The following is a 14,361-nucleotide window of genomic DNA, read 5'->3' on the forward strand; positions in this document are numbered from 1 at the left end:
TCCTTGACATTCCATATCCAGGCACTCACCAGACCTAAACCTGCCTCATCTGCCCTCAGTGCATGCTCTGGGGCAAAAATAACACTGTTGTCCATTTATTAATATTTTGGATTAATTTGATGTACTATAGAACTGAGAAAGCTGATTTCAGCAAACAGCAATGTCAAGGAGCAAGGGATGGTGTGCCTATTAGGTACCAAGCACTGACTAAGCTCAGCTGCCTATTTTCATAATGTCCGCTTCCTAGTCTGACGTTGTCCTGTTTGACTCACTGAGATAGTTCTGGAGTGAAAATTGAAGCTTATATGACGCTCCCTCCTGCATTGTTTAACATGCCTCTTAACTATCAGGAGAAATAAGATACACAAAAATCATTTTCACAGTTTCATAAGTTTCATATAAAATACCTGACAGAATTTAGTTCTAGTTATAGATTAGAAGCCCTGGTGTGTACATAGGCAGCTCAATAAGGTGCTCAAGGGCTGAGGTGGTTGAATAAAGGATGCCACTTCAGTCTGCATGTGGAGGAATAACATTGTTTTTTAAATAAATTATTTGAAATAAGAAAAGATGCACATGCATGGAAGACCTTAGCCCATATTACCCCCCCCATTGTGCTAGATTTCTGCAGGCAAGGAGATTTCATTTATAAGGAAGCATTCAATGTGGTATTTCCCACCTACAATTTTGAAGAGCTGTCTTCATTTCTCAGAATTCTACCGCCTCCTTCCCACATAATTCTGCTCCAAATATAGCCATTGAGCACATCTATTTATCTAGCAGTAAAATATAGCAGAGTCCTAAACTACTAGCAGAAAACTAACAGCCAATTAAGGACCACATCTTCATAAAACACCTCCTTGCAAACAGAAAACTAGGATAGTAAAGTCATAATTTATTTTTATATATAACCTGGGATTTTTTTTTGATATTTTTTTTGCAAAATAGGGAACATCTACTACAGTCAGAAGTACTAAATTCCACTCCAACACTTTCAGTTATTCAGCATCTGCAGTTCTACATTTGTGTGATGTCATGGATTTTGCGGTTACACAGGTTTGGAACCACAAATTGGAGGGTGAAGTGGGGTAAAGAGCAGGGACAAACCAAAAGGTTGGTAAGAATCGTGAGCTCTTTGCCTCTCTTCCTGCTTTTCCTCTGCAAGTCCCTCGCAATCTCCTGCGACTGTCCGCATTAGTCACAAACATCCATGGGAGGGAAAAGAGGAATGGGGTGGGTTGCTGAGTTCACTAACATTTTTCAAATTGTATTTCAGAATGAATTTGAGATTCAACAGCAAAAAGCAATGGGAGGAAATCTGTCAACCCCTTCAACATTCATCCTTCTGGGATTTGGCAATGACTTTGAACTGCGAATCCTCCTCTTTGCCTTGTTCCTTGCCATCTATGCTTTATCGCTTATTGGGAACCTCTTAATTGTTTTACTTGTTGCAGTTGACCAGCATCTTCACAAGCCCATGTATTTCTTCCTCATGAACTTGTCGGGCTTGGAGACCTGCTACATTTCAACCATCTTGCCCAGGATGCTGGTCAGTTTCCTTACTGGGGATAGGTCCATATCTATTAAGGGTTGCATCACGCAATACTATTTCTTTGGTTTCTTGGCATGCACAGAATGTTACCTTCTGGCAATGATGTCTTATGATAGGTACTTGGCAATATGCAAACCTCTGCACTACCCAACTATAATGAGTGGTAGACTCTGCCTCCAGTTAGCATTCGCTTCTTGGATGTGTGGCCTGGTGACCAACACTATCATAACTTCTTTTTTGGGTCAACTAACTTTCTGTGGACCCAATGAAATTGATGATTTCTTTTGTGATGTTTATCCATTAGCAAACCTCTCATGCAGCAATACCCATCTAGTAAAACTTGCAACTTTTATTTTGGGGTTTATGGGAATAGGGTCCCCTTTTCTCCTAACTTTAGCTTCTTATGTCTGCATTATTTGTACCATCTTGCGAATTAAATCCAGAGCTGCCCAGCAGAAGGCCTTCGCCACTTGCTCTTCCCATCTGATTGTTGTGACACTTTTCTTCCTTTCGTTATTCTTAGTTTATGTGGTTCCAGAAACAGAAAAATTAAAGGAATTACATAAAATCTTCTCTTTCTTTTACACCATCTTTACTCCCATGTTAAATCCTCTCATTTACAGTTTGAGAAATAGAGAGATCAAGGAAGCTTTGTTCAGATTTGTCAGAATTTTTTTGTGATTGAGTTCCATAACTTCATAGTGGGTTGGATCATGTGAAGTATACAGGAAGATAAAGATTGGTTTTGTCATTGACTGGGTTGCTTGAAGCATTAAGTTTTCACATAGTCATTAAAGTGCATCAATAAAAGCATATTTTGAAAAAATAGTACATTTTCAATACATATTACAGTACCTCTTTTGTGATGATTTTTTAAAAAAATATAGAACTTTACTAATTAATCTGAAAATGGAACAGAAGTGTGGAAACACACACACACACACACACACACACACACACACACACACAAACCGTCTAATATGTGCCATAAACAGAGAGATTGGCTCATCCCTTGCCATTGAATAACAATCCTTTGGGCTGGGATTCAAGTCTTTTCAAAATGATACTCAAACTGCCACTGTCACTGGTAATGTAACAAGGCAAAGAATAAAACAAGCAGAAACCTGCAGTGCAGTCCTAACTTCATTTACTCAGAAATAAATCCTATTGAATTCGGTGAGGCTTACTCTTCAGGTAAGAGGAATTAGGATTGCAGCCTTAGTCAGGATAAACTAGCCTAAACTTCTCTTTAATTGCTATGTTGTTTAAATGAAATTGTTCTATTGTGCATTGTAATAAGCAATGCTTATATTTTAATGTTTGTGAAACTGGTTTTTATGAAACTGGTTTTATGAAACTGTTTTATGAAACTGGTTTTTATGAAATTTTATGAAATTATGACATGTTTGTGAAACTGGTTGAAAACTGCTTAGAAGCCTATTTTGGCTTTATGCAGTAAATGAATTAATTCATACGCAAGCACAACCTTGTGGAATGTATATTTAAAAAGTACGTCCTGTACAGTTCAGTGAAACTTACAGCTAGGCAAGTACAGCATGTGCAGGGTTCCAGGCATTGTCTTGACCCAATTCCTCAGGTGCATAAATAACTCTATTTGATGAGTCTAAGCATGATAAAGTCTGAATCTAGCCCCCTGAGATTGATATCCTGACACAAAATATTTTTCTGAAAATCATACCACAACTGGAATACAAGGCCCAGTTCTGGATGCAACAATTTAAGAAGGACATTGACAAGCCGGAACATGTGCAGAGGAGGGCAACCAAGATGATCAGGGTCTGGAAACCAAGTGTTATGAGGAACGGTTGAGGGAGCTGGGTATGTTTAGCACAGAGAAGAGGAGACTGAGAGGAGATATGATAGCCTTCTTCAACTATCTAAACTCTCTAACCATCTTAACATGGAAGATGGAGCAAGCTTGTTTTTTCTTGCTCTGGAGGGTAGAACTTGAAGCAATGCCTTCAAATTGCAAGAATGAAGAATTCAGCTAAACATCAGGAAGAACTTTCTGACAGTAAGAGCCATTAGATAGTAGAACAGACTCTCTCGGGAGATTGTGGAGTCTCGTTCCTCAGACGTTTTTAAGCAGAGGTTGGATTGTCATCTAGTTGAGATTCCTGCATTGCAGGGAGTTGGGCTAGATGACCACTGGGGTCCAAGTCTACAATATGTCCAAACCCTATCTCCTTTATTTTAGAAGAAGAAGAGTTTGGATTTGATATCCCGCCTTTCACTCCCCTTCAGGAGTCTCAAAGCGGCTAACAATCTCCTTTCCCTTCCTCCCCCAAAACAAACACTCTGTGAGGTGAGTGGGGCTGAGAGACTTCAAAGAAGTGTGACTGGCTCAAGGTCACCCAGCAGCTGCATGTGGAGGAGCGGAGACGCGAACCCGGTTACCCAGATTACGTGACTACCGCTCTTAACCACTACACCACACTGGCTCTAATTTTAATGTCTCTATACTTAATAAATAAAACTTCAGTAGAAGTGAGGTGGCATTTCTCATTCAGGATGTTGAGGATAGGCTGTGAGTACCTTCATAGCACTGAAGAGATAGTATTAATTAAGAGCCTTGGCTTTGGAAGAGTCTAACGACTTCCCCAAGGCATGAGTGAGCACATAGCTTTCAGGGGATATAGCGCTTTTCCCTAGCCATAATGAAATATTAATTTGTAGAAACAGTACGTCCTTGATCATTTAGTCATGTTCAAGTAAGGTTACCTGCTGATATTTTGCTGCTGAATAAAAGCATGGCAACTTGATCATTTGTACTTTAAATAAGTGAGCATACTAACAGTTAGCTACTAACTGGAAAGAAGATTCCAGAGCCAACATTAGAATGACATGATTGGAACAGAACAGGGGAAGGGAAGAGAAACTTGCATCCTATTTATGGAGCCTGAATGGAATACATCAGATTTTCCACATGGAAGTATTATAATTTTAGAGGTAAATGTTTATAAATCCATCCTGTTAGTGATTTCTCTTCATGTACTACATATAAACATGATTTTCCATTTTTATGAGGGTTTTAAATGATTTGTATGCACTGTATGCCAATTAAGAATACCACTTTCTTGGTAAACTGGATGAAAGGAATTGGCAATTGGGCTTTATAAATCTAACCTATCTGATCTTGGTCTTCCTCCTTCCATAGGTCACTCTCAAGCTTTATGAGGAAACTGGTTAATTTTTTATGATATGCATACCAAAAAGAAAGAGAGAGAGAGAAATGTCATCTTTTTTTCACCGAGCCGATTTATTTTAGAATATTTGGGATCCTAGAATTAACTTTTTGGAGTTCACAGAATACATTCAGAAAGACAAAATTCTATTATTCACTGAATGTACTATATCTTTATCCCATTTCCCCCCGTCATGTACTTAAAGGCACTCATGTACAAGTGGTTTCCATATGTCCCTCATTCAGACACCTAAGCTGCTTAACTTTAGCAAGTGGTCTGCATCATATGCCCTCATATCATGGCTTGAGGCAATCATAAAACTCCTGCCAATTTATTAATATTTCTGATTTCTTAGAAGTACTATAGAACTGAGAAAACTGTCAGAGGTTTCAGAAAACAGTAATGTCAAGGATCCAGCTTAAATCAAAACATTTTAAAAACATTTTAAAAACCAGTTCCTCTGAGAACTCACATGCTATTAAGGTACCAAGCATTGACTAAGCTCAGCTGCCTATTTTCATACACAGCACCCTTCACATAATATGGTGGAAAGTTGTACTGTTCGTCTGAAGTTGTACTCTTTGATTTATTGAGATAATTTGGGAAGGAAAATAAATGTTTACATGAAGCTCTGTCCCTCATTGGAGAATGTGTCCATTAGTGTGTGTGGGAGAGAAAATTTCACAAAAATCATTTTCACAGTTTCACAACAGTCTGCGTATATGTGTGTGTGCATGTGTGCATGTACACACATTTTATAACGAGGAACAAGTGCCTGGTACCATTGAACACTTTTTACTAGGTATGGACTAGAAGCCCTGATGTGTGCAGCTCAATAAGGTGGTCAGATGCTGAGGTGGTAGGTTCAAGGACGCTACTTTAACCTTCAGGTGGGGGAATTACATTTTTTGAATACTTAAAAAAAATTGCAAACAAAAGAAGCAGTACAAGTATTGCAGGACTTGGCTATAATAGTCTTTGTTAATGCAGTAGAGTTGTAAGCAGGTAGAAGAGAACTAACTGCTAGTCAGGGACCACTTCATTTTAAAAAAAATGAATTGAAAGTAGAAAACTAGAATAGTACTGAGCTTTTTTCATATGTGCAAGCTGGAAATTTAACAAAACTAGGAACACCCACTCTTCCACTTCAGAATTCTAGCAAGATATTCTTGGAATTGTGTAGTTACACAGGTCTGGGACCACATCTTGGAGGGTGGGGTAAGCAGCATTGGAAACCAAGAAATCAGAAAGGGTTAATCATTCTTCCTCTTTCCTTCTGCTTCTATTCTGCAAATCATCCCTCTCCAATTCCCCTTTCAGGGGAGCAGCAACACTCAGGTGTTTCTGAAAAAAAATACAAACAAAAAATTTACTTCTGCCCTCAGTTAATTAGCCAGATCCTTCGCTTGAGTTTTGATAGGTGCTGTGTGTTTCCATGTATAAGGAGCCTGTGTCTAAAAACAAACGTGGAGAAGCTTAAATTTGTGGTCTTCACTGTTCTCAAGATTCGCCTTGATTTTGTATCTGTGCATTATTTGCAAATTTCAATCTGTTTGTGAATTGCTTTGTGCCTCCTACACTTTGATCTGTGTTGAAGCTTCTAAGCTGCATTGTAAAATAAGATGCTCTGCCTTCCCTATTCACTGCAAAGGGGAATCTAAAAAACAGCCCTAACTTTTCCCCCCTTCGGTCAACCTGAATGAATGTTAAAGGTGCAGAAGTCCCACCCAAATGAATTTAAGTTACCCAAACTTCAGGCAAATAGGTCCAAGAGCTATTTGTGGAGTAAAAAGGAATAATCTTCCTCCGTATTTCCTTATTGGATGTACATGTTGGGAGATGGTTGTCCTATGTTCTTACTTTTCTTAAGTTGGTTAAGAGTGGTTATTTATACTTGTTCTTACATTTTTAAAATTCCACAGCTTCATATTGGCCTCTTCAGTGCTTCTTTGTGCCCTTCAACAGAGCTTTCAAGCCTGAGGTTATAACATGAGACTATCTAGAATTCTGCCTGTGGGGTTCTGAAGCGGACTTGAGTGTTATCGCTAAAGCAGAGCAGTGTAGGATTTTTTAATTTTTTAAAAAAACTTACATGAAGTTTTCAACTTATCAAACAAATCCTCAACTACTGTGATGAAAGAAAAATATAATAAAATCAAGAGCTCCTTAGTGTCCCAGTTGGGACAGTATCATTTGTTGCAGTGCCCAGGGGTCTAAAGAAACAGAGAACTAGGAAAAGATAGAGCTCTGTAGAACTGAAAAGTACAGCAACAACAGAACAACAGGAGGATCTGATCCAACACAAGATTTATGAACAGCACAATGCAGGAGCACCAGCTATAGGGGGCTGTGGATGCTCAGCACCCACACTGCAGGGCCCCATGCAGCTTATGAGGTCTCGAAGATGATGTCTGAGGCCTTCTGAGACCTCAGAGATGCTTTCTGAGGTCTCCAAGGTCTCGGAACCTGACTTTCAGTACCACCAGAAGTCAGCTTCTGAGGCTGGGTGTGTGTGCGCATTCATAACATCATGACATCACGTAAAAATGTGACATCATGACATCATGCGCACTGGGCACCCATAACCTGGGTCAGCTCCCCTGTCACACTGTGAACTGCATGGGGTTAAAGACCCCTGCATCACCCTGATCTGCCTCACTATTCAGACTCTACAGAAAGCCAGGTCATATCCCTAATTAAGTACATGAGCCTCACTTATTGGTGACATAGAAAGCTGCCTTATATGAGGTCAGCCACAGTCAGTCTATCTAGCTTCGTATCCTTTATACGGACTGGCTGTGGCTTTCCACGGATCCAGGCAAGGTTCTCCAGTTCTATCTGGAGATGAAAACCAAGACGCTCTACTACTGAGATATGGCCCTTATTCCCAATAATGTATAATTATTAAGTAGTATAGAATGCAGAGGCCCAGGAAGGATGTCCCATGTGACTTTCAAAATCAATCAGAGGAAAAATAATAATGAGATGGATTTCCAAGCTCAGTAATGTTTTTAAAATTGTATTTCAGAACGATGCTGAGATTCACCACCAAACAGAAATGAAGAAAAATCTGTCAAGCCCTGCAACATTCACCCTTCTGGGATTTGGCAATCTCCTCGGATTGAGAATACTTCTCTTTGTATTGTTTTTTGCCATCTATGCTTTGTCTGTTGTTGGGAACCTCCTAATTTTTTTACTGGTTGCAGTTGACCAGCATCTTCATAAGCCCATGTATTTCTTCCTCATGAACTTGTCAGGGTTGGAGACTTGCTACATTTCAACCATCCTGCCCAGGATGCTGGTCAGTTTCCTTACTGGGGATAGGTCCATATCCATTAAGGGGTGCATCACACAATTCTATTTCTTTGGTTTCTGTTTAGCCTCAGAATGTTATCTTTTGGCAATGATGTCTTTTGATCGGTATTTGGCAATATGCAAACCTCTGCACTACACATCCATTATGAATGGTAAACTCTGCCTCCAATTAGCATTCACTTCTTGGATGTGTGGCCTGGTGACTAACACTATCATAACTTCTTTTTTAGTACAACTAACGTTCTGTGGACCCAATGAAATTGATGATTTCTTTTGTGATGTATATCCATTAGCAAACCTCTCATGCAGCAATACCCACCTAGTAAAACTTGCAACTTCTATTCTCGGGTATATGGCAATAGGTTTCCCTTTTCTACTGACTTTGGCTTCCTATGTTCGCATTATTCTCAACGTCTTGCAAATTAAATCCAAAGCTTCCCAGCAGAAGGCCTTCACCACTTGCTCTTCCCATCTGATTGTTGTGACACTTTTCTATGGCTCATTATTCTTAGTCTATGTAGTCCCTGAAACAGAAACCTTAAAGGAACTTCATAAAATCTTCTCTTTCTCCTACACCATTTTGACTCCCATGTTGAACCCCCTCATATACAGTTTGAGAAACAGAGAGGTGAAGGAAGCTCTGTTTAAATCTGTCATAAAATTCAGAAATATGGTTTCATAGTTTCATGGTGTCACATAAAGTGCTGTGATTAAGTTTTGAGAATGATTTTGTCATCAACTGCTTGTTGCATTCAATCTTCTTATTTTCTTCAATGAAAAAACTTGATCCAAACTTCTCAGACTAATGTTCTTTTTTGCATTAAGTATTCATTGGGTGTTGTACTGCTCTAGTTGTTACGATGCAGTTCTCAGCAGTTAAAAGATTAAAGTACCTCAATGAAAGCGGATATTCAGGAAACAATATACATTTTTTATGTCTGTTTTATTCTTCCTTTTTTTTAATTGATACACCCCCCCCCCAAAAAAACCAAGACAAGTGTCAGAGGCTCAGGAGCAGAAGAGCAGGGGAGAGAGCAAATAGAGAGCGGAGGAGAGGAATCAGAGGGGAGCGTAGGGGAATATGACAGTGGCCCGAGAGATTCCATGAGCTTCTCCAGCGAATCAGAAGATTCCCAGGAGGGGCGCCTATGGTAAGGGCGAGGGGAGTCCCGGGGGGATGCTCCATAAACAAGGAACCAGAGGGGACTCCCAAGGGAGTAGCGGAGGATCAGGACCAGTTCCCCCACCAGAGCACAGTGGGGGGGAAGAGTCACATGAGTCAGGACCAGCTTCTCCTCCAGCGGGGAGAGAAGATGAGTCAGGGGTAACCACGCCCCCATCGGGGAGTGGGGAAACGGAGGGAAGGCCAGGTCCAGCTAGCCTCCCCGAAAGAGGGAGCAGTGACACAAGTGTAACGGTCAGAAGGAAGGTGGGAGGCTGCGCGCGCGCGCCAAGTTCAAATGTGGAGGAGCGCGGGACAGCAGAAAACCCGGATTGGGAGCCAGGTCCTAAAGCCCGAAGGAGGGGGGGAGAAGAGTCAGGGGACTCAGCGTCAGAAGAATCTAGGAGGGCTGAAACTCCGACTAGCAGGAGGACCCAGAGAAAGAAGGAACAGAGGAAGAGGTGGAGTAAGGCTAGAATCTTAAGCTGGTGTCAGGGGGGAGGAGATTCAGATGGGACTTCTACGGTCTAAGGTATAGACGTAGCGTTGCGCGCTGCGCGTCTGGAAATGAAACTGAACTTCAATAAAGACTTTTTTACTTGAGGAAGAAGCAGCGTTGGTCTTGTGTGAGCTGGGACCTTGGGCAGCGCTGACAACAAGAAATAAAACCAAACCATGATATGGACAATATGGACAATATGGACAATATTAATTACAAATCAATAAAACAAAAAGCGGTCCTTGGACTATAGACCCAACCTCCTGTCCATTATCTATTATTTGTTGCCCGTACACGTTTTTGTCTTAAATTGACTAATTAACTAATTATTGATTTATCTAAGGTTTCAATCTTTCTTAAATCTACTACTAAAGTTATTCAAACACTGCAACAGAGTTTAAACTACTGTAATTGTTCTTCAAAAGAACTTTAAAGACTTCCCATTTTGAGATGAATTCCTGTTTTGGTTTGTTCTTTATTTTTTCTGATAAACTATCTAACTCCGCATAATCTGTTAACTTTTGGATCCATTCATGAATAGAAGGGATTTCATCACTCTTCCACCTTGTAGCGATAAGAATTTTTGCTGCCACTGTGGCATCTAAAAATATATTCTTCATTTTTTGCGGGATATCCAAATCTGTGATCCCCAGGAGGTAAGCTTCTGGTTTTCTCTTAAAGGAAGTCTTTATTATTATTATTATTTCTAGTTGTGATGCAATTCTCAGCAGTTAAAAGATTAAAGTACATCAATGAAAGCAGATGTTCAGGAAACAATATATTTTCAATATTTATTTAAATAACTGTTGTGTCATGATTTTTTAAAGAAACATCTTTCAAAGTAATGTGAAAATGGAATGGAAGTATGGATGAAAAAACATGCAAAAGTGTAAAACTTCCCATAAACAGACTTGCCTATCTCTCATCACTGAGAAATGATTTTGGCCTGGGATCCATTTTCTTTAAGATGATACTCAAAATGCCAATGGCACTGATAACGTTAACAACAAGAAGAATAAGCAAGCAGAAACCTGCAAGGATTTTTTTAAAAAAATGATCTGTGTCACCTAACAAGAATGTTCTTTTCAAGGCTCCATTAAGTTTGGGAGTTGCATTGGCACTGGCTTAGATGAGCTGAGGAAAAGAAAAAAGGACATTTCACAAGGACACTAAGCCCTGCCATGCCAGCCCCATCCTCAATAAATACTCTGCCTTCCCTTCCATACTGTGGGAACAGCAGCAGGAGCTTTTTACATATAGACATATAAATAAAATCTGCACCTTCCACCATAGGAGCCCAAGTCACCATTTTATCTCAAAGTAAACATTTCTAAAACGATTAAAAAACAAACGAACACATTTTAATATATTTGTGTATATTTTTTGAATCAAGAACCATATTTGTATTGCCAGCTATGAAGACTGGTGAGACTAGGAAGATAATTTACCAGTAGTCGCAATCTGCTGTTTAGATCAGTTTGCTTTGAAATCCATTGGGGGTCAATTTTGCAGGATTCCTTTGTAGTTTTGTGGAGGCGTAGCAAGGTCAGGTGGTACCCAGTGTGAATTTTTTTTGTCACCCCCCCCATATTGACGGCTCAGAGTAGGCTTGGGAGTTGCGGGCATGCGGTGCGCAGAATGTCAACCCCTGGGCGCACCCCCCCGCGACTCCCAAGCCTACCCCGAACTGTCAAAATGAAGGCAAAGCAGTGCAGCTACCCCCTTCCCCCGATGGCTCGGGGAAGGCTTGGGATTTGGTGGCAGGCGGCGTGCTGGATGTCACCCCCCTCAGTTAATTAGAGTTTAATTTGGACTAATGTACATGCATGTGCTAGGATGCGGGTGGTGCTGTGGGTTAAACCACAGAGGCTAGGACTTGCCGATAGGAAGGTTGGCGGTTCAAATCCCCATGACGGGGTGAGCTCCCGTTGCTCGGTCCCAGCTCCTGCTAACCTAGCAGTTTCCTCAGGACATCTCTATTTTAACCAGAGAAACATTGGAGGGTATGGAGTTATGCAACCCCTGAACCATCTGAAGACAGCCGTTTATAGGGAAGTGTTTCAAAACTGCTGCAAATACTGAACAAACATTACGTGGCACTTGTAAAAATGCCAGATCTGCAGACCTAGAGATTGTTGCTCAAGTTTACTCAAGTGAGATCTTATGTAAAGATTCTGAAAGATAGGTGGGGCTGTCTTCATTCTTCTCATTGCCAGCTCATAATTTTGAATCGGATCCGAGTCCTGATGAATTCCTATTATTATCTCATCTTTCCAAAGTTTGAAGTTACCTGAAGTTACCTTACGTTTATTTGTTTATTTATTTATTTATTTATTTATTTATTTAATAAAGTTTATCTACTGTTTGATTGTAGAAGACACCTCAAAGTAGTTTCCAAAAGTGGTTTAAGTTAGTCCTAAATTAGATATTTCATCATCTATTAACAAGGCTACAGGAAATGTCTTTGAGATCAGCACCTAGCTACTCTTCTACACTTTAAAGCAAACTCTTTTGAAAAGCAATGATAAAACACAATATTAAAAGCATCTTAAAACATCCAACAACCACAGAAATAAGGTGGGTCCCAAAAATATTCAAGTATCAAAAGCCAGGCTACACAGGTGTGTGCATATATCTATATGGTTATATATTTTGCTTCTAGGCATCCACAATAAATTTTATATCAACATAAAGCTCCTCCATGGGGTATTTTACTTATCTGCAGCTATTTTATCTTACTATTTGGCATCCCCATCTGCTAGTAAAGACCTTGTGCAGTGTAGAATTATTTCATTTTTTATTCAGCTTTTTTCATATTTACATGTGTGTGCATGGGGATATACTGGGCATGCAGTCCATTGTGGTGGGGGGAGGGTTATGATCAGAAAAAAATATCCCTCTTCCCACTCTGGCTGGAACATCTAAGAAAATGATTCCTTTGTTGCAAGAGTCTAGCCACGTGGGAAAGTTATTTTAGTTTTCACTGTGCCAGGAAGGGAACAGATACTTGAAGTGAGTGAATTTTCCTGTTTGAGAACTTTGTTTCTATAATATCATTGATCTCTGATTGTGTTGGCAATACTATAACAACAATGCAAAATGTTTAAGATGCATGCTATACCTTTCACAATTCTTAGCATTTTCCTTTCAGTTAATGCACTGGTCAAGCCTCACACTATCGCATTTGAGTACAAATAATCATCATCAAACCTTTTATTGGCATCACATACAAACATTCAAAACAAATCAATACAGAATTACCACTTCCCCAGTGGCACAAAACATTTGCTAAAAGAAAGGAGGCAGAGCCCATAACTGTGGGAAAAAAATCCATCCTTTGGGGAAATTATTCTCACTCACTAAAAATAAGAATGAAACCTTCCTCCCCACCCCCACCCACAGTATGTGTTTTTAATAATTCAAAATCATTCACAATTGATTTGCTTTACAATAAAAGCTAACCAAAGAGTTAAGCTAAAAAAACCCCAAAAAACTGGTGAAGGGGGAGTGATGCAGGGAGGGGTAGAAACATTGAGTTCCAACCTACAGAGTCACACTTTATGTCATTTTGAAAAGTTTGTTCTTATCAGGGGACTGAACCTGGAAGACTGCCATCAATTTCATGGATCCAGCACTTCTTTAATATGTGATATTTTGAATCTTAAAAGAACAAGATAGGCATCGGATTTGGCATGACTTTGCAGAGCCCTAGCTCCCCAGACCATAAGCACTAAAAGATGCCAAGTGGGACAGATTTCTGAACTAGAATGCCACCTAATCCACATGATTCTTGCTGTTATTCTTGCTCTCAGACCTGGTCAGTATTATAAGTACCTCAAAACCCCCAAAACTGCCAGCTGAGATTGCAACAGGGTCCTTGAGGTTAAAGGTTGCCTTCTTTCCCACTCCTCCCCTTCTACCAATAGTGAAAATGGGGGTTTTCTTAGTTCTGCAGTTATTAATAATAGAAAGCCAAATGCATGCAAGACTGCTTAGTTCTCCTCCCCCAGTCATTGTGAATATCCATCTGTAGAAATAGTTTCCACCAGAACACTTACTGTTTAGCTAAGTGTACATAGTGATATTTTGCTGCTGAATTGAAGTTATCCTCCTTGATCAGTTTCAGTTTAAATAAGTAGGCACGGTGGTGTTTTCTATTGAATGGAAGCAAAATCCTTTAATTAATCATACTTTGAATCTTTTGCTACTGAATGGAAGCAAGACAAGACAAGACGCCATAATCTAAAACAGGCGGAGAGTATTGAGAAGGCACTGAAGAAACCCTTATTTTACAGATGGAATCCAGATGGAACACATCAGAGATTCCACCTGGAAATATAATCATTTTAGAGGTAAATATTCATGTTATCTATCATAGTAGCTTTTCATCCCCATCTGCTATATTTGGGGCAGGGTATTTCATTTTTATTTCATGTGAGTTTTAAATGTTTCATATGCACACAAATGAACTCTTCTGCTTTCTTAGTAAACCTTGACACTGGCTGGTTGGAAGTGAAAGGTCTGCTCTGCAAATGGGATCTGATCTGTTTCCAGGCAGATAAGATCTATGATGTTCACAGGATCTGTCCTGTCTTCATTTGGAACATCAATCTAATGGTTTATGAGG

The 14,361-nt window shown here is 39.8% G+C and overlaps 2 protein-coding genes across 2 annotated transcripts; both read left to right on the forward strand.

The window, feature by feature from the left end:
* Nucleotides 1–1,300: 1,300 nt before the first annotated feature.
* Nucleotides 1,301–2,233, forward strand: LOC128400332 (olfactory receptor 6B1-like). Its single transcript, XM_053362484.1, has one exon. The coding sequence runs from the start codon at nucleotides 1,307–1,309 to the stop codon at nucleotides 2,231–2,233; it is 927 nt and encodes a 308-aa protein (XP_053218459.1). The 5' UTR covers nucleotides 1,301–1,306.
* Nucleotides 2,234–7,780: 5,547 nt separating this feature from the next.
* LOC128399646 (olfactory receptor 10A7-like) lies at nucleotides 7,781–8,814 on the forward strand. The gene has a single exon (XM_053361287.1). It carries the CDS (start codon nucleotides 7,817–7,819, stop codon nucleotides 8,753–8,755), a length of 939 nt encoding a protein of 312 aa, XP_053217262.1. The 5' UTR covers nucleotides 7,781–7,816; the 3' UTR covers nucleotides 8,756–8,814.
* The last annotated feature ends 5,547 nt before the right edge of the window (nucleotides 8,815–14,361 follow it).

Source organism: Podarcis raffonei, chromosome 13 (assembly GCF_027172205.1).
Source record: "Podarcis raffonei isolate rPodRaf1 chromosome 13, rPodRaf1.pri, whole genome shotgun sequence".
NCBI lineage: Eukaryota > Metazoa > Chordata > Lepidosauria > Squamata > Lacertidae > Podarcis > Podarcis raffonei.